The sequence below is a fragment of the Syngnathoides biaculeatus genome, chromosome 8, assembly GCF_019802595.1.
Source record: "Syngnathoides biaculeatus isolate LvHL_M chromosome 8, ASM1980259v1, whole genome shotgun sequence".
Lineage (NCBI taxonomy): Eukaryota > Metazoa > Chordata > Actinopteri > Syngnathiformes > Syngnathidae > Syngnathoides > Syngnathoides biaculeatus.
Genome location: NC_084647.1, coordinates 4,919,493 through 4,940,015, shown reverse-complemented (window position 1 = coordinate 4,940,015; position 20,523 = coordinate 4,919,493). Strand labels below are relative to the sequence as shown.

The window sequence follows — 20,523 nt, the reverse complement described above, 5'->3', positions numbered from 1 at the left end:
CCTCCCGCTTCATTGTAGACCCCACCCTCATCAGGGACTTCCACGTGGCCCATCCTGATGCTCCTGGTGTGGGGTACTGTAATGTCCCTGCCTTCCAGTCCTGGCTGGGCGTGGCCAGCTGATTAGGAGGTGCACACCTGCGCCTCGTTCCCGACTGATTGAACTTGGTATTTATAGGACCCAGAGGACAACTGGTCTACGCCAGATCATTGCCTCTCATGCCTCGTTCCCGCACTTCCATACTCCTGACGTCTACCTCCCATGTACCGACCAATGCCTGTCTCCTGACCTACCCCGTAAGCATGCCGTTACTGATCCTGGTGCTTGTTTGGACTGACTCCCTGGTAACCGACATTGGAACGAATAAGGGCTTATTCCGCATTGCTTACCTCTCACCTGAGTCGTGTATTTGGGTCCGCCTTCGAGTCTCGTTCGTGACAGCCATATTCTTTGAGATGCAAAGCAATAGATAACAAAGTCTCCTTTTCACAAAAGTAGAAGCTGTCTGTTTACTAACATAAATGTGTTTATTTGATCCATTTTTACAGACAAAAGAAATTCTAAGACAGTAGCATCTGCCATGTTCATTACACTCCGAAAGTAAAAACTTTAAAAAATAAATAGCTTAAAAGGAAGTTTTAATAACAACATTTTATGGTCCTTCATTGAAGGGATATGGGCCTAATGCTCCCTCTATTTTCTTTCATTATATACTGTCAATTAACAGTCATGAAGAATAAGATAATGCATATGAAAGTTTGAAAATGCTTTTAGGTATGATTGTCAACATTGTTAAGGCATAAGTGATGGGGAAATTACCATCATAACTCCATAACATGAAATGCATCATAAATTAGGTATAAATACCCATACACAGTAAGTATGAGTTGTACTGAAGATAGTTTGTAAGCCCGATACCCTCGACTGAAACAAAGCAGAAAGGAAAAACTACGGGGCACCAAAGCTCTCTCTTGGATTATTCTTCTTTATGAGAAGATATTTTACACGTTTCAGCTCAAATTCTGTTACCTTACTAAAAATTTTGTTTAATTATAATACAAAAAAAAGAGAGAGAGTAGTTTTGGTAAAATCAGGAAAATATTTTTGTAGAGCCCAATAATCTTGCATTGTTTTACAATCAAAGAAGGTCTTACTTATGAAGACCACCTCCCAAAAGAAAATCCAATTTACAATCTAGATATAAATCAAGTTTCTTGCGGGTTGAAATGAGGAGTTCATGAAAGAGGAGCAGATCTTAAGAAAGCTGAAAACCACAACACACTAATCTCACCTAGCTCAGCAACTGTTATAAAACATTCAATTGAAGCAGCCTGGAGGACTGAGTTCTGTGGAGGCCAGTATGTTAGATAGAAGTACAGGATAGTTACATCATGCTGTACAATATTTGACGTAATGCCATTTTCTTAGCCACACTATAAATGAGAGCTAGTTTTCAAATATATTCTGTAAACTAAACTAAACTAAACTAAACTAAACTAAACGTAACTCCAATAAATTAGTTGTCATTTAAAGTGGAGGAATTAAAACACAGCACCTTGACCTAGCATCTATAAATGGGATCTCATTACATTTCCGAGGTAGTTTTCCATTGGTTACTTTCAACAGTGGTTCTCAACAGCCCAAAAATACGACGGTAAAACCATACTCAGGCAAATGTATTCCCTGTGATGTGATGCAATCTGTTTATAAGTGCCATCAGATCAAAAGGGGAATTATTCAGTTTAGTCATGTTTTTCATAAGCACTCCATGTTAAAACATTCTCCGGAGACAGGTGCAGGTTTTTTATCAGGGTCACACTTTTCTGGTTCAACAGTCTTGCCAGTGTAGTCTATGCAGAGGAGGCTGCGGTGGCGCTCGCCCTGACTACAAGTTCGTGAGCAGGCGGACCAGGGTCCCATCTGCCAGATGGGACAGGGTTGATCCCCGCAAGCCCTGATGTCCACTGGCTTCAAGTCTGTATCACAAAGGCTTGAAAGAAAGCCTGCACTGTCCCTGCACTCCACATTCCTTCGAGACCAGCCTGAACCGCAGCTCTTTGAGCACTCAGACCACTCTCCCAGAACCCACTCTGGCACACTGAAAGGATGAATCACATGCAAAGATGCCGAAGAGCCCTTCTTATCTTTTGATTTAAAATCAACCTCTTTGGGGATAAAAAAGGAATATTTCACTTTAGGAGGGCTGGTATCTCCCACTGTGGCCAGAAGCTGAATGATGATGGCCTCTTTCAGCTGCATGAAGCTCTGGATCCTCTCTAACGTGGTGGAAGAACCGCTGTATTTCAGCACAGCACCAAGCACAGAAATGTCCTGTTCCACTGTTGATACTGAGAAGTTCCCATTGAGAATGTAACTTCCACTCTCTCTCATGATAGCCAGATAGTTCCCATCATGCTTGATTCCTCTGTGGCTCCGCTGTTTGATATCAATATTGGTTGCACCAGCAGGAATTGTGACAATGTCACTGTATCCATAGCTGAAATTCAATAATAACACACACAGTCAGATGAATAGGGTTTTTTTTTTTTTTGCCATGGTATTGATATTGTGATATAGGTTTGTTTATATGTGCCTTGAAATTTAATGGTAACCAGTCCCAAATCAGCTAGATTACGTTCCAGTTACCCATGACACTAATGAGCACAAGCTGTATAAAAAATATCTATCCATCCATCCATCTTCTGAGTTGCTTATCCTCACAAGTGTCCCGGGAGTGCTGAACCCTATTCCAGCTATCTTTGGGCAGGAGGCAGGGTACATCCTGAACTGGTTGCCAGCCAATCACAGGGCACATAAAGACAAACAACCAATCACACTCAGAATCACACCTAAGGGCAATTTAGACTCTCCAATGAATGCATGTTTTTAGGATGTGGGAAGAAACCAGCGTGCTCAGAGAACACCCACGCAGGCACGGAGAGAAAATGCAAACTCCACACAGGCGCCACTGGGTTTTGAATGCTTGTCCTCAGAACTGTTCTATGCTCTAAACAGTTGCGCCATCATGTCGCCAATCCCGGCCCCACCTGTGTGGAGTTTGCATGTCCTACCCGTGCCTGCGTGGGTTTTCTCCGGGTACGCTAGTTTCATCCCACATCCCAAGAACATGTACTGTAGGTTAATTGAACACTCTAAAATCTGAATGTGAGTGTGAGTGTTTGTTTCTATCTGCCTTGCAACCAAGTGTCGACCATCTTAATGTGTACCCCACCTCTCGCCCAAAGATAGCTGGGATAGACTCTACCACGACCATGACCCTCGTGAGGATAAGCGATGTAAATAAAATGGATGGATGGATATTCACTATGATAAACATTTGTTCAGTAACTTACATTGCCTTGTTGTAGGACCCTGTGATCTTCCTGCAACTAAACCCGTTTCCTCCACATACTCCACACTTATCCACTCTCTTGTTAGAGCCAATCACCTGATCACAACCTGCCTTCACACACTGGCCTTGGACGCACACGGATGTGGTGTCAGGACCACAGGGTGTTCCATCAATTACCTGCAGAAGTATATTTATTGTATTATTAAAATTCACAAGGATTTTGTATTTTTGATCAACCATCACTGTTTATAGAGTTGTTGGAAAGCATTGAAAATGGATGCTAATAAAATAATTCTCTCCAAACTATGGTAAAATTAGGTGCAGTTTAAATGCTGTATTTCCATTAGAATATGGTGCAATCATAGATCATTTGAAAGGAAAATGCCAATTCAGATTCTGATTTACATTCTGTGAATTAGTGAATAATTCTTATTCTTACTTGGAATACTTTTGAATGAGCTGTGATGTTGAGGACATGTACCTTGGACTCAAACACCTTAAATTCACTGCTCCCCCTGGCCCGGCAGAATAGTTTGCATCGGTCCCTAGGAGACACTCCAGCATACTTTGGTATCCATTGTTTCATGTTCCCATTGTAGTCCAGGTAGTTTGGGCTGTTGTACTTCTCACACTGCTCCTCTCGATAACTCTTGCCTGTTCAGGAAAAAGAGAACAAAGCTGGGTCAGTAACCTACAGAATGCATTTTACAACCAAAGCACATTGTAGCATTTGTTGCAACAAACAGCATTGTACTTTCCAAGTAAAATACAGAGTCAAAACAAAAATATATTTGGGCATCCAAAGTACAAACATCTCTGATTTAGTATGCTTTCACTAGTCCAAATCAGTTAATGGCTTTGTAAACTTGGGCCAGGGTTTGTAGTTGCAAATTAATCAATGTCATGCACATCATGTACATACACTACATGTCCATAATGGGTACACGCAATCTGCTTGTCATCTTGGGGGCATCATAAGGCATATTTAGAGATAAAGAAATAATTATGTACAGATTCCTTGGGTGGCACTGTGGTGCAGCTGTAGAGTGTTAACCCGGCCCTGCCTGTGTGGAGTTTGCATGCTTTTCCTGTGGCACTCTGGTTTCCCACCACATCCCAAAAACATGCATTAATTGGAGATTTTAAATTATTACTATTTGTAATTTACAAAGCTTCTGCTGTAAAAAAAGAAATATTGGTATGAACTAGAAATGACATAGTGAGGATGAGAAAGGTCTACTCATCTCTGTTCAAATGCCATTTTTTGTGATATTAAAAAAAATAGACCAAGATAAGTCATTACAAAACATTTTCTACTATTAATGTGGCCTGTAACCAGCAAAAACATGAGATGAAGTACAAATAAACAAATGAAATAATGTGGTTACGCAGCTACTGTTGATGCTCCTGTTACATGTTTCATCACAAGTATGGTGTCCTTTTTGTGACGAGCAGGGCAATATTTGCATCCAACATACTTTCTGGAATTATGGGAAAAAAGATCACAAAAACCTACCATTTGAACAGGTGTATTGAGACTTTTTATATTCACTGTATAATGATCAAAGCATTGCTTATGGGGCTGAAACCAGATGAAGTCTCTGGATTTACGTCTCACCTTTGTTATCACAGCGTTGTGTGTTGCACGACTGATACTGAACCCTCTGTCCCTCACAAAAGTTGCCCCCATTCTGAGGCTCAGGGTTTGTACACTCCCTATAAGAGAACTCAACTCCACCTCCACATGTCCTAGAACACTGTTGCCAAGGTCCCCACATGCTCCAGCTACCATCCACAACCACCTGTGGTAAAGAAAAAGGGACGAAAACAAGTCATAGTCAGAGAGGTTGGAAGCCACAGGAAATCTCAACTGTGCAGCCGAAACCACAGTCCTGGCTTCTGGCTTTGCAGTTGAATTGGGTTGGCATGCTTTGACTCCGAGCTAAATCTGTGTTGAAGTACGGCACGCGTCTTCTGTCTGGCTGTACCCACATTCCTGTTATATGTGTCACTCACTACTTCTTGAGCCTGCCATACTGCTGCTTTTTGAGGCACAATTTAAAGGCCGTGCGGCTTTTCCAGAAGTTTAATAACTTTGAGACAGCTCAACTTGGTGCACAGACAGATGTGTGGTCAAAACCACAACCTACATGGATAAGCTATTGAGTAAGATTTAAACAAACGGATTCACTAATTTATTAAAAACACCCAACTAAGAGTTAGATTTACCCATGGTACATTCACCATATTTCTGGAAAAGCTATGCCAACATTTGTTTGCACGTTTGCTATCGATTCTCCAGTGCGGCAATGTTAAAAGGCATAATGTTTTTTTATTCAAACAAACCAATGTTATTCTAACTGAGGTTGCGAGAATTTGACCAACAACAAATACAGTAAATGTAGTATTTTAAATGGATATTTGTAAAACAAATATCACAAGTCAGGGTTAAAAAGAAAAGGAACTAGTTCGTCATGACTGTATCATGGAAAAATATTGATCAATACGACTTAGTAAACATTGTAAAATGATAAAATAAATTTCTGTAGAGGAAATGCTCTGTGACAGTATACGGTGAAAAAAATAAGTATTTGAACACCCTCCTATATTGCAAGTTCTCCCACTTAGAAATCATAGAGGGGTTCGAAATTTTCATCAAAGGTGCATGTCCACTGTGAGAGATGTAGTCTAAAAAGAAAAATTCCGAAATCACAATGTATGATTATTTAACGATTTATTTGTGTGATACAGCTGCAAATAAGTATTTGAACACCTGTCTATCAGCTAGAATTTTGACCCTAAAAAACCTGTTTGTCCGCCTTTAAAAGTCCTTCTCCACTCCATGTATTATCCTGAATCAGATGCACCTGTGTAAGGTCGCTAGCTGCATAAAGACACCTGTCCACCCCATACAATCAGTAAGACTCAAACTTGTAACATGGTCAAGACCAAAGATTTCTCCAAAAACACCAGAGACAAAATTGTACAACTTCACACGGCTGGAAAGGGCTATGGATAATTTGCCAAGCAGCTTGGTGAAAAAAGCTCCACTGTTGGAGCAATCATTAGAAAATGGAAGAAGCTAAACATGACTGTCAATCTCAATCGGAGTGGAGCCCCATGCAAGATATCATCTTGTGGGGTCTCAATGATGCATAGAAAGATTATGAATCAGCTCAGGACGACACGACAGGACTTGGTCAATGACCTGAAAAGAGCTGGGACCACCGTTTCCAAGGTCACTGTTGGCAACACACTAAGACGTCTTGGTTTGAAATCACGCATGGCACAGAAGTTTCCCCTGCTTAAACCAGCACATGTCAAGGCCCGTCTTAAGTTTGTCAATGACCATTTTGATGATACAGAGGAGTCATGGGAGAAAGTTTTGTGGTCAGATGAGACCAAAATTGAACTTTTTGGTCATAATTCCACTAACCGTGTTTGGAGAAAGACGAATGATGAGGTTCATCCCAAGAAAACCATCCCTACTGTAAAGGACGGGAGTATTAGCATCACGTTTTGGGGATGTTTTTCTGCACATGGGACAGGACAACTGCGCTGTATTAAGGAGAGGATGACTGCAGCCATGTGTTGTGAGATTTTGGGGAACAACCTCTTTCCCTCAGTGAGAGTATTGAAGGTGGGTCGTGGCTGGGTCTTTCAACATGACAATGACCCAAATCACACAGCCAGGAAAACCAAGGAGGGGTTCCGTAAGAAGCATATCAAGGTTCTTGCATGGGCTAGCCAGTCTCCAGACCTAAACCCAATAGAAAATCTTTGGAGGGAGCTGAAACTCCATGTTTGTCAGTGACATATCAAATCATACATTGTGATTTCTGGATTTTTATTTTTAGATTATCTCTCTCACAGTGGACATGCACCTACGATGAAAATTTCAGACCCCTCCATGGTTTCTAAGCTGGAGAACTCGCAATATAGCAGGGTGTTCAAATACTTATTTTCTTCACTGTATATATATTGCATACATGATTTCAAAGTACCTTATTTTGTACATAGACGGCCTAAATTGTGGTGCCCAACCATTCCTTTTCCCATCAAACTTCACTGCCAGATAACCATCGAATGAGATAAAACGCTAGGGGAGTCATAATATTTTCTAAAGATCATTAAAGATAATAATGCATGCTTGACTGACACCATCATGGAGTTACCGGTATTCATTTAACACCATATTTATTATTGACGGCATAATATGCAGTCATGTATACTGTACACATATTACAGACTGTACCAAAAATACTGTAGTCATTAATTAACACTACATTCAGATTAACTATTACGGTTAATAACAGCTGGCAGAATAAGGTTTGAACAATTAAAACACAAATGATACAAAACACTGCATAGTATAGTATATTGTACGATTGAGTTCCATTACTTAGCACAATGTACATTTATATAATGCCTGATGATTGAATTGCATTATAAAAGTTTTAATAAATTTATCAAATGCCATTTTTATTGATAGGTAGAAATATACTGTCTACATTTGGCTGCTTTGTATATGCTGCTATTCTTACCAGTGGCTCCAGTGCCTCCTTTGTCGGCATGCACACTCCATGGAGGCATGTCCTGTTGAGACTACAAGGGGTGCCGTCAGCCCAGGGTAAGCTGCCATTCTTTGTGGAGCACTGGGATGTTCCGTCCTCTTGGCACCAGAGCTGGCTGCAAATATCACTGTCTGTTGTGTTGGGACAATGGAAGAATTCCTCTCCAAAAATTTGTTGGCACTGATGGTCTAGGTTGTATTTGCTGCCTGGGAGCTCCTTCGGTAATGGTAAGCTGCTCTCTGGAACATCCAACAGGCAGTCTCCTGTGGTGTCAACACAGAGCAATATTGAAGCAGATCAATCATACTGAGTTTGAAGGAGAGCTTGTTTTTTGTGGCAAGAGAGTAGTTGCAAAAGTGGCTTTTTGTGTGTTCTGACAACAGAAGAAAAATATTCAAGTTGGTGTCCTAAATGCAGAACAAATACATTTGACCATTACAATGTTTTAAAGCAAATGTGTAATTATAGTCTGAATCTAACTATACATTTGTCTAATTTTCTTGTATTGCATTGCATTGGGTAAGTGTTGTCTTGAGTAACTTTCCCAGTTTGCAATGAACATGTTTTGCCACAAGAGCTTCACTTGGAGGCAACTGATAAAGAGCACATTTTGCTAACAACAGCTGCTTTTTTTTTTTCTCTAGAGGACAAACAGGAAGAAGTCCATATTGAGACTAAAAGGACAAGAAGTTTAATCTTTAGTAATGGAAGATACAGTACACATTGAATGCACTGAGAAGAAAAAAAAATCAAAACAGGTTCAGAAGCACATGTGTGAAGACAGCATGTGGAAATCTGGGGTGAGATAATCTCTACCTACAGCTTGTAATTTATAGGGGTGGCATGTTAAAGCAGGAAAGACGATCAGTATCTATTATTCATCTCAGAATCAGACTAAATTATAGTTTATGCATATAACAGATGGCCACGATACTAAATGGTGTCCTCATATGAATGCGGCTGATTTAAACATTCACATTTCTTACCATGACCATTATCAAAGAACTCTGTAATGTAGAGTGCACTACAAGGTGACCAAGGCATGGTTTTGTTGAGGCTAACAAACAAAGGGGCCATCAGGTAATGCCCTCCGAGATCCCCAAACAGCCTCTCACAGGTTTTAGAGTCGTCATGGGGCATGCTCAGCACGTGACCTAAAGTAGGCAAGAGTGTCAAAAAAACAAAAGAGAGACAAAATATAGTAAACATGTTTCACAAACACCACAAACAACAAACTAACCAAGTTCATGTGCAGCAGTGAAAGCAGATTGCAGACCGTTGTCCTCTATAACAGAGCAGCTTCTCTTGGGATCACACATTGTTCCAACGTCGGCAACACCCAGTGTATCACAACTCTTTTGTCCACAAATGTCCTGCCACACAAAGAAAGCACAGACCAATACGATAGCAAAATTCTAAGAGGAACGGGGTGATGTCCACACCAATGCTGACACAAATAAAATTTGAAAAACATTTTGCTTTTGTCTCTCTGGGGTGCTGCACATCATTGTATTGAGTGAAATTTTGACCAGCAAGCCTTCTGACAACAACAAAAATATCTTATATCAGAATTTTATTTTTCAATGCCAAATGGTGGCATGACTAGTGATGTGTTTTAATCATTAATTCAATATGGGAACACCCAACACAGTGTAATCAAATGACGTTTGTGATTTGAATGAGATCCAATATAAAAATAATGATGAACTGGAAAATATCTTGCAATTAAAGATGCATTTTTCTAAATTTGGAGGGAAAAAAAACTATACATTCATAGGCCAACTGAAACATCTGTCGTTTTTATGGTAATTTAGGCTTTCTTTCAACTACAGTAATAATCATCCATCCATCCATCCATCCATCCATTTCCTGAGTCACTTATCCTCACAAGGGTCGCGGGTGTGCCAGAGCTCATCCCAGCTATCTTCTGGCAGGAGGTGGGGTACACGCCGAACTGGTTGCCAGCCAATCAAACCAACAACCATTCGGACTCACAATCACACCGAAGGCCAAATTACAGTCTCCAAACAATGCATGTTTTTTGATGTGGGAGGAGACTGGAGTGCTCAGAGAAAAGCTAAGCAGGCAAGGGGAGAACATGTAAACTGCACATGGACGGGGCTGGGATTTGAACCATGGTTCTCACAAATGTGAGGCAGATGCTCTAGCCAGTTGCGCCAAAACAACCAAAAATGTAAAAAGTATTGTATCTCTAAATGACAAAACAAAGCATTATCATCTTTGGAAACGGAGGTTGAAGCTTTTTTAAGCAACTCATATCGATTTCTTGAGTGGCAAAATTTGAGTTAAAGTCAAACTAATAGTAAGTAAGTAATTTAAATAAAAAAATACACACATTTAAAAATATTCCCCTTTGGAACTGCAGGCGAGCACTGCTTTGCATGTTTTTACATGTTGTTCCACAAAAGCATCTGCCACTTATATATTCAGCTCTAAATCGTTGCCTGCTTGTCTGCTTCAGCACACAAAGGGCATAATATCCATCCATCCATTTTCTTAGCCGCTTATCCTCACGAGGGTAGCGGGAGTGCTGGAGCCTATCCCAGCTGTCAACAGGGAGGAGGCGGGGACACTCTGAACTGGTTGCCAGCAGATCGCAGGGCACATCGAGACAGACAGCCGCGCTCACACTCACACCTAGGGTCAATTTAGAGTGTCCAATTAATGTTGCATGTTTTTGGAATGTGGGAGGAAACCGGAGCGCCCGGAGAAAACCCACCCAAGCACATAGAGAACATGCAAACTCCACACGCGTGGGACTAGGATTGAACCCAGGACCTCAGAACTTTGAGGCCAACGCTTTCCAGCTGCTGCACCGTAATATTCCATTTGTAGAACAGGGACTACAGTGTGCCCTTGCCCGTTCACAGTTTATGGCCCCCCATATTTGTGTATTTTTGTCTTCAATTTTTTTTTCAAGATTTACTCTATTTCACATGTTTGTACGATCGGAGAGGTCTTAGATTCTCCTCTATATAGACAATGTACTATATTAGAAATGACACCTCACAATGTCATACACTTCATGTGCACACTGAGTTTCATTTACAAACATTGTTGTGTGACTTGTACAACAAAATACACAAGAACATTGGTTACACTCTTAGGATGCATGCCAGCAAGCATTCTATTGCATGTGTAAGTTAACATATGACAGCACCCATGATGCAGGGAGAATTAATTACATTTTTTAATATGTACTCAGGTAAAGAACTTCATTGCACATGCAGGCAAGTCATTAGTGATGATGTCATACACACTTGCGGTGTCACATCAAAACTAGAAGTATCTCACCCCAGAAAACAGAATAATAAAACTAGCAAATTATAAAACAAATAAAAGAATGACTCACGGAATAATTGGAATAAAACATGCATTTTAAATGCTATTTCCATGCCCCCAGCATGCTTTGCAGCACCCAGGACCTCCATAGTGTCGCAAAGCATGCTGGGGACATGTAAAAAGCTCCAAAATTGTTCTCGTGCCTGTGTGGAGTTTGCATGTTCTCCCATCCATGCGTGTGTTTTCTCTGGGCACTCCGGTTTCCTCCCACAACCCAAAAACAAGCAACATTAATTGGAGGCTCTAAATTGCCTCTAGGTGTGATTGTGAGTGTGGCTGTTTGTCTCTATTTGGCCTGCAATTGGCTGGCAACCAATTCAGGGTGTACCCCGCCTCCTGCCCATTGACAGCTGGGATAGGCTCCAGCACTCCCTGCGACCCTTGTGAGGATAAGCAGCTAAGAAAATGGATGGATGGATTGTTCTCGTGCAGTCAGGCTTTGTGACTTCGGAAATCCTGGTTAACACATCGGAAGATGAACCTGGCTGAGCACACAAGGCGGACCAGGGCTTCATAATGTCAGAAATGGTTTGTGGCAGTTCTAAACTTAGCTCATCCAAGACAATCTTTACATCTTTTACAGTTAAAAGCATATATCAGTGCGAATAGGGATTAAACACACCACATTTGCATAAATGATGCCTTTATGATTTGATTTCTCCTATCGAAATACTGAAACAACTCATATGTTGTAATTGATTTATGAGATTTATGTGAGCACATAATTCATTGAGTTTATTACTGTATGTCCAACTGGACCCGACTAGTGAAATGCTTACATTTTCTACAAGAACAGACTTACACATGAGACATAATAAACACTTTTCCAAAAATAAAATTAATCAATTAAATTAGTTAAAATTTGGTGTTCCTGAAGGCGACACTCTTGGACCACTTTCATTTACCAGTAATAGCTAGAAGATCTGAAAGTGTATTAATCTATTTTAAATTCGGTATTTGTTGTCTGTATTTTATATAATTTTTTAATTCTTCTTCTTTTCCTTTCTGTCTGTCCCGTTAGGGGTCCCACAGTGTGTCATCTTTTTCCATCTAAGCCCATTTCATGCATCCAGCTCTCTAACACCCACTGTCCTCATGTCTTCCCTCACAACATCCATCAACCTTTTCTCTAGTCTTCCTCTCGCTCTTTAACCTGGCAGCTCCATCCTTAGCTCCCTTCCACCAATATACTCACTCTCTGGTCTCTGAACATGTCCAAACCATCTAAGTCTGCTCTCACTAACCTTGTCTCCAGAACATCCAGCTTTGGCTAATGAGCTCATTTCTAATCCTATCCATCCTGCTCACTCCAAGCGAGAACCTCAGCATCTTCATTTCTGCTACCTCCAGTTTGGCTTCCTGTTGTTTCTTTAGTGCCACCATCTCTAATCTGTACATCATAGCTGGCCTCACCACTGTCTTATAAACTTTTCCCTTCATCTTAGTGGAGACTCTTCTGTCACAACAATTTTTTGGTTAATTACATTTGATTTTTTTTTCACTGCTTTTTTGGAGGGGGCGGGGTACTTATCAATATTGGCTTCTGGTATTTACCCAATACATTTAATTGGATTTTTAATGTTGGAGATCAAAGATAGCTGCCAAATTTTTCACTTACCTCTCTGGTGAAGAGGATGGCAGTGTCATAGTGTTCTGGATGCCGCTGACTTGGTGGGTTGAAAAGCTGCTGCCAGGAGCAAAAGTTCCTGAGAGCTACCCCTCCATTGCTGGAGACCTCAGGACCAACCTCCTCATCCTCTACCACCAACAACTTCACTACCACTAAGTTCACTGAATTCTTTATGCTGGGGTGCTTGTACAGCTGGGCAGCCATTGATATTAAGGTCAAAATATAGTGCTGTAAAAAGGAAAAACAAAAAAGCTTGAATGGTAAATGGCAAAGGAATGTCATTAAGGGGGAAAATTGGGTTATTCATTGTAAAATATACTATATATATATATATATTTACAATAAAGGGTTGGTTGACATTTCTATTCGGAGGCTTGACTAAATGTTCCAACTGATATTATTGAGAGTTGTATACTTTAGAGCATTATTTGCACATTCACTAACTTGTAAAATTATATTTGTAATGTCATGGGCAGTAAATGGTTTGTATCAGAGCCAAGGTTTCTAGTGTCAAACCTTACATGGATTTTCTCCATGTTTCATCTCACATTTCAAAAACATATATGCTAGGTTAATTGAAGACACTAAATTGTCCACAGGTGTGAGTAGTTATGGCTGTTTTTCTATATGTGCCGTGTAACTGACTGATTAGCCAGAGTCAGATGCGATTGGCTGCTGGTTACCAGTGACCCAAATATGATAAGGGGCAGAAAATGACTGGATGGGTGTTTCAATTGCTTCATATTCAACTAAAAGTGATTGAATCAAATCAGGAGGAAGTGATATTTGGGCATTGAATCAGCATCTAAATTGATACAGTTACCGATACCATATATCAAATACTAAACATACAGTACATAAAAAATGGTCATGTGAAGCAGTTAAGTGAAAATATGTGAAAAAGAAGAATTGAAGAGTAATAATTCCTGTTACCATACTGAGCAAAGGGAGTGTGATTCCGTATCTTGAACATGAATATCAGATTGTGTTATTTTCATCCTATCATTGCTACATTTGTGTGCTGTCGTCTTTTTTTTTTTTTATTCTGTGAAACACTGAAAATCCTTCTAGCCAATAAACTGTGTTGCCATTTGGAGAGAATCAAGGAGCAGATGTCATGAAGACTACAAATAATGTGAAATATTTAGATTTCTTTTCCACATCTTGAGCTAAATGAATGATTTAGATTGATTGTCTTTCTGGACTTGACACTGGAAAGACTTGTATCCAAATAATCTTGTGATGACTAGCCATGACATTTATGTGAAGCATGCTTTCCCAATCCTAACAGCCTTTTTTTGTTTGTTTTTAGAATAAGTAAAACAGAGTCAGTGTAGTTCTGTGTCATTTACAGTTTGTTATTACTTCTGAGGAAATCAGTTTTTCTTTATTGCACATTTTTTATGCATAGACATTACTGCTAAGTGTTCTGCCTGTGTGTCGATACATCACTGAGTGTGGCATCTTATTTGTCGTGACAAACATAAGACACGTTTATCTGTTTGTCCACGTGACTTTGGGCTCTGTCAAAAACTGTTAAATTTGACATCAGTGGCTCTTGTTCAGGACCATGCCAGTGATTTGCTGATATTGTGACAACACACTGTACATGCTTATATGCTTAAAATTGGGAGTATGCCTTCTTTATATGTACTTTAAAATGTTAATATTTCACTCCAGCATGAAATCCAGCATTGACTTTGATACTCCAATGGAATGCACTTTACATAGTTGAGTCATGGGAAGCATCTTCCATGATGCTGCCTCTCCGCTGCCAAATCGTGACCAAGTCCTAAGGAATGTGGTTTAACATTTTTTTTTTCAGTTTTGCTGCCTGACCTTTTTCATTGATGCAAAACAGAGCACTAAAGTACTCTCAATATATACTATATACTATATATATCCATCCATATATATATATATATATATATATATCCGTCCATTTTCTTGTGCCGCTTACCCTCACAAGGATCACAGGGAGTGCTGGAGCCTATCCCAGCTGTCAATGGGCAGGAGGCAGGGTACACCCTGAACTGGTTGCCAGCCAATTGCAGGACCCATGGAGACCAACAATCACTATGTATATATATATATATATATATATATATATATATATATATATATATATACACACACACACACACACACACACAACACACACACACACATATATGGTGGCATGGTGACGCTGCTGTAGAGTGTGGGCCCCATAGATCTCAGGACCGGGGTTCAAATCCCAGCCTGCCTGTGTGGAGTTTGCATGTTCTCTCTGTGCCTTCGAGGGTTTTCTCTGGGTACTCCGGTTTCCTCCCACATCCCAAAAACATGCGTTAATCTGAGACTCTAAATTGCCCCTAAGTGTGATTCTGAGTGAGACTGCTGTGTGTCTCTGTGTGCCTTGCGATTGGTTGGCAACAAGCTCAGGGTGTACCCTGCCTCCTGTCCGATGACAGCTGGGATAGGCTCTAGCACTCCCATGACCCTTGTGAGGATAAGTACCCAAGTGTGTGTGTGTGTGTGTGTGTGTGTGTAGTATTTGCTGGTCGAGTTCAAAATTGCAACTTTGAGAGGAAAAATACTGTGGAATTTCAACTTAATACGTTATGAATGTACACGGGAGAGCGTGTCTGACCTTGATTTCCTCCCCATAGAAGTGTGTCATGCTTGAATCTGCCACTGCCAGGGTCTCGATGAACCGCGGCGCAGAAACGAAGCGTCTCCGGCGAGGTGCCCTCCGTGCGTCACCGCCATCGCGCATAAAACTTCCCCACTTGGGCTTCTTCAGTCCACTCGCTTCGACCGCGTGATCGAAAAGGAAAGGTACACCGGGACTCTTGGGTAATGTCCTCCTCTTGATCACATGCAGCTGTTCTGCAAAGCGTGACCCAAACCCTCCTCGAACTTTGGGTTCAATGAGGTACTCTGTCCCGTTTGTTATGAAGGAACCATACACGCCGGAGCATAGACTTAGAGCCACGAGTGAGTGTTGATCTTGGTCGACGCTCCCTGAATAAAAACAACTTCTCAGCTGCCCTTCACTCTCAACAGTCTGGTTGATGAAATTGTGGAAGTCGTCACCCGGGACAAGTTGAGCACCTGACGTCCCGACGCCCTCGGCTCTCTCAAGGCGCTGTATGGTAAAATAAGGCGAGATGAAACTGGCATCGGGGATAACATTGAGGGTCAGTTCCTTGCCAAATGCGCTGAGGATGACTCGCTTCTGATCCTCGCTTCTTTTGACTCTCCCGTTTATCCGGACAGGTATAACATCCTCGGATTCAAACCAAGTGGCGAGCGCTGGATGGCAGACCAACAGAAGCAGCAAACAAGCAACGGGATACATCTTCTGCAAGTGAAACCGCGGTTGAAGACAAATTGATCACAACATGGGCGATATATTATTTTATCTTCGACAAAGCGTCTGTCTTTAGAAGTCAACGCTGTCCCCTTCTAGAAAGCTTCTTAAGTGAAGTTTTTAGTCCTGTTAGGTCAGTCTTGGGTGAAGTGTGTCTGCTTGTCATACTAGTGTCTCTGTGTGCGTGCACGTGCGTGTGTGTTTGTCTGTTACTATGAGTGTGCATGTGTGCGTGTGCGTGTATGTATGTGTGTGTGTGTGTATGTGTTTATGTGTGTGCGTGTTTCCGAACCGAGCTCGGACCTTGTTGTGTCACCCGTTGCAGTCTGGACGCAGCAAGTCTATTTATACGTGCTGTTCTTCTGCAGACAGCGGGCGAGGGGGTGGTCGTGGTTTAGTTGTAGGAAATCCTCCTCCCACTCCCGCTGGAGAAACTGGAGGATAAAATGGACCCGATGAGAATAAGCCTCCCCCTGGCCCCTCTGGAGCAACTATTATTACACCCAGGGTGGTGGCTGCATCGGCAGGACATGGTCGCTCTCGTTATTTCAGTCCAATTGTGTGCATGCGTTTTTGTGGGCGTGTCTGCGTGTGTGCGTGCGTGTATGTGAGTGAGTAAGAGAGACAGAGACAGAGACAGAGAGAGGCCCCCACCAAGGTCAATCTAATTTATTGTCGAGCAAGTGCGCTATAATTAAACAATCACAAAAGGCCACAATATACCTTTGTTGTGGTCATGAATGGAAAATATTGATTATACATTTAAATTGGGTTTTAAATCTGACATTATTTGTTATTAAAGATAACAATGCTCTGTATTCTTATACATGCTATGTCAAAGCGCTTTGTGAACATGCAATATAAATTGAGTTGTGATGATCATCATTATCATTATTATTATCATTTACATCTGACACACACCAATGATTTTGGAAAACTAAGCATACATGCATTTACCGCAGTTTAGTTGTTTGGAACCGATGGATTTGTTGGAATTATTATGACTGGAAAAGCCCCCCCCCTTGAATATTTTACTCCCTTACAACGTTATCATGCTGCATGTTCGCACTGAGAAACTGCTTAGTGTCACTCGGTCCCTTGAAAAATGCTGCTTTTATCAAACTGATCAATATGAATAATTATTTGTTATTATTGGTGGCATGCCATTACTGGTACAATATAGTTGCTTTGTTGAAGATATGAAAAAGCAATCATCACCCGGAACACCTTAAGAATGTTAAACTGCAAAAGCTGTAGGCCTTCTTCATAACATTCTCTCATTACAATTACAACAATGCTCAAGAAACGACCATCGTGGGGCAGTCATTTTGCATCCTGCATATCGTCCTTTGCTATCCCTCTCTTGTAGGTAAAAATAGAAACACATTGCAATGTATTCTCAAAAGACAGTAACCTGTGGCGACTTTGTTCAATGAACACTAGTTACCGTCCATACGGCGCGTATATCATAATGTAATTGCAAGTGTTAGTGAGTACCACCAGACGGCACCAGACTACAACATATTTCCACCTTGTCACAAAGGAGTTGAAGCCAGGTGGATTGCAAACACCAACAGATGTCACTCCTTTCCCAAAGCCTGAGTCAATAGTGCAAACTATTTTCGATGTTATACAATGCAAAGACGTTTATGTCCTTGTTTGTTTCAAAGTGCAGACGCTTAGCCAATTTCCAAACGTCAAAAGTCCTATTGATACAGTTGAATTGCCATTTGTCCACACAGTAGCAGACAACCACTATAAGAAGCAGCAACTGTTTTTTTTTCTGGATTTTTGTACAAATAAGTTATTGTGTATGGCGCCCAGTGTGAGTGAATAGCTCTTGCAAAGATATGAGTAATGGAGTTGTTTCGGCGTGTGTGTCTCGTGAGTGGGGGCAAGGGGGAGGGCTGATGATGCTGTCACACATGCAGCACAGCAACAATAATATTTGTAGAGCTACAAGTGGCTGAGCTCTGCAACACTAACCGAATTGCACGAACAATGAACTCTCTTTCATGCGCACGTCTCCAGCTGACAGAGGTCAACTGTGTGCATGCTTAGAGAGTTTTAGTGCATAGCCAAGGTGGATGATTCAACGAAATAATGGCTAAAGAGCAAGACGAAAGAAAATTTTAGTTGTTCTTTTTTCAGGACGGTGCACTGTGCAATCCCGCAGAAAAGCGACTTTCATGTAATCGTCATTTGGCGAAATTTAAAGAGGCGACTTGACAGAGGTGGACCTGCCATGGCTATTCCTATCACTGCCACTTTGCTTATTTGTGTAAAAGCGGTTCTTTATGTGACATTTACACGCGGCATGGAGGCTGACTTCTGCAAACCTGTACGCGTGGATCCCCGTGCGCACGGAAAACATTTACAAATGAATGAAAGACAAGTTATTTTTAGGATCAATGCGTTCAAACGGGAATTTTACCTCCACCTCCTACCGGATTCTAATTTTCTCGGACCGGGTAGTGGGAAGCCATTCGAGCCCAATGCATCGACACTTGTCGACCTCAGGAAATGTTTCTACTCTGGCAATGTCAATTTGCAGCCGGACTCATTTGCAGCGCTAAGCCTTTGTAAAGGTATTAACGGTGGGTTTTACGAGAACGGCATGGAGTATTTCATAAGCCTCGCAAGAGGTGAGGATGCAGCAGCAGAAGCTGGGGAGTTTTCGTCCAAGACTCACGTCATCCACCGCCGGAGAAGTTCTACGCCTTTAGACGGTCACTTCCCTAGCAGGTGTGGCGTGACACCTGACTCCGAGAACACGTCCCTGGTAAAATACAAGTATATGAGTGAAGTGGAGATTGGAACGGTTTTGGAAAGCCTGGGGAGATCCAAAAGGTTTACATCCACCCCCAGGTTTGTGGAGGTGTTGGTTGTGGCAGATCCATCCATGGATTCGTTTCACGGGGATGAGTTGAAACATTACCTCCTGACACTCATGGCAGTGGCAGCCAAGCTTTACAAGCACCCCAGCATCTTAAACTTAATCAACATCGTGGTTGTGGGGTTTGTGGTGCTGAACGAAGATGATAGGGGACCAGAGGTTTCAAGTAATGCTGCCCTAACTCTACGCAATTTCTGCTCCTGGCAGAGGAAGTTAAATAAACACAGCGACAGGCATCCTGAGTACTGGGACACTGCTATTCTCTTCACAAAACAGGTGAGAAAGAATACAATTTATACAGCTAGTGTGCTTTTATCTGCTCAGGCAATCTGTGATAATTCAGTGGATTGACTTGAATATACGCTACCAGCACTATGGGAAATTCATTATGAAAATGTTTTTGTTTTTGGAAGAAAATGTATTTCTTTCTGCTGAAAGTCAGTCTTTATCTTCATTGCATTAGGGTCTCACAAAAGTGTCCCCTTAAATATGAAGATATTTTCGATGACCTCACTTCGAAGTGTAACTATGTTCTTAGAAATGAGGTATATTTGATTTTAGCTAAGAATACAAATGCATGTGACTGTGGGGCAAACACTTTGAAGATAATTAATGATGCAATACTTTTTGGCACATCTCTGCAGATTGCCCTGTCTTTATTTGTGAGGGTTACTCACTATTTGTCACAAAGATGGCTTAACCAAGATGGCTGCCAGACCACATAGTAAGCAGACTCCAAAGGAATGGCATTCAGAAAAGCCTGATTGAAGAACCAACCCAAATCTTCTTGCTATGGTGCTGCATCACACACCAATGATCTGTTTATGATTATGCAAGTCAGAAATAGCTAGAACTACTACAACTCATATAGTGCCATGAAAAAGTATTTGGCCCATTTTAATTTTTCTTTTTGCAAAGTGTCCCCACTTTAGTGCTTAACCCATTCATGGGCAGGGTGGCAATTTTTTGCCTTATTGAGATAAAAGTCTCCTAACAGCCCACAATCAAGGAACTAACACTTCTTTTTTGTTTGTGGCTACTAATTTTTTTAAAAAACTTTACTAATTTATAATCTTGTCCCAAAAAATGAGACGCTGCCCGTGAGAGGGTACTTGGGTTTTCTTAGTAAATCGTCCCAAAAAACAGAATCAGAATCTGATTAAAACACTTAAATATTTTGATAAACTGAAGGCTATAATGCGTGAAAATCATGATGTCCCCAAAATGGGACGCTGCCCACGAATGGGTTAAATGTACTGTAAATATCTGACAACAATAACCCAAATGACATACAATGCAGTTTTCCTATGGTCATTTTACTTATTAAGTGGAAAAATTATATTCAAGATGGGC

General features: G+C 41.1%; 2 protein-coding genes and 1 long non-coding RNA gene across 3 annotated transcripts in view; 2 read left to right on the top strand and 1 right to left on the bottom strand.

The window, feature by feature from the left end:
• The window catches only part of LOC133504433 (uncharacterized), a 52,433-nt gene extending 36,117 nt beyond the window's left edge, over window positions 1-16,316 (top strand). The window contains exons 2-5 of the long non-coding RNA XR_009795957.1: window positions 15,603-15,757; window positions 15,862-15,898; window positions 15,968-16,101; window positions 16,181-16,316. This is a non-coding gene — a long non-coding RNA (uncharacterized LOC133504433). The remainder of the gene's footprint in view (window positions 1-15,602; window positions 15,758-15,861; window positions 15,899-15,967; window positions 16,102-16,180) is intronic.
• Window positions 535-16,262, bottom strand: LOC133504431 (A disintegrin and metalloproteinase with thrombospondin motifs 8-like). The gene is made up of 9 exons (XM_061826647.1): window positions 15,552-16,262; window positions 12,908-13,147; window positions 9,167-9,299; window positions 8,913-9,080; window positions 7,897-8,189; window positions 4,971-5,154; window positions 3,834-4,006; window positions 3,354-3,529; window positions 535-2,497 (listed from the first exon to the last, which is right to left on the bottom strand). Exons 1-9 carry the CDS (start codon window positions 16,260-16,262, stop codon window positions 1,756-1,758), a joined length of 2,820 nt encoding a protein of 939 aa, XP_061682631.1. The 3' UTR covers window positions 535-1,755.
• A 1,965-nt stretch (window positions 16,317-18,281) lies between the features above and the next one.
• LOC133504632 (A disintegrin and metalloproteinase with thrombospondin motifs 15) overlaps window positions 18,282-20,523 on the top strand; it is a 29,533-nt gene continuing 27,291 nt past the window's right edge. Inside the window, exon 1 of the mRNA XM_061827092.1 lies at window positions 18,282-19,446. Within this exon, the coding sequence (XP_061683076.1) occupies window positions 18,520-19,446 (927 nt within the window). The 5' untranslated portion in view covers window positions 18,282-18,519. The remainder of the gene's footprint in view (window positions 19,447-20,523) is intronic.

Bases quoted from the DNA above. Each gene is read 5' to 3' on its own strand.
- LOC133504431 (XM_061826647.1), bottom strand. From the start codon at position 16,262: ATGTATCCCGTTGCTTGTTTGCTGCTTCTGTTGGTCTGCCATCCAGCG. The intron at 9,081-9,166 runs GTTAGTTTGTTG...TGCCTACTTTAG, and splicing joins CACTGCTGCACATGAACTTG to GTCACGTGCTGAGCATGCCC. The intron at 5,155-7,896 runs GTAAGAATAGCA...TCTTTACCACAG, and splicing joins AGGAGGCACTGGAGCCACTG to GTGGTTGTGGATGGTAGCTG.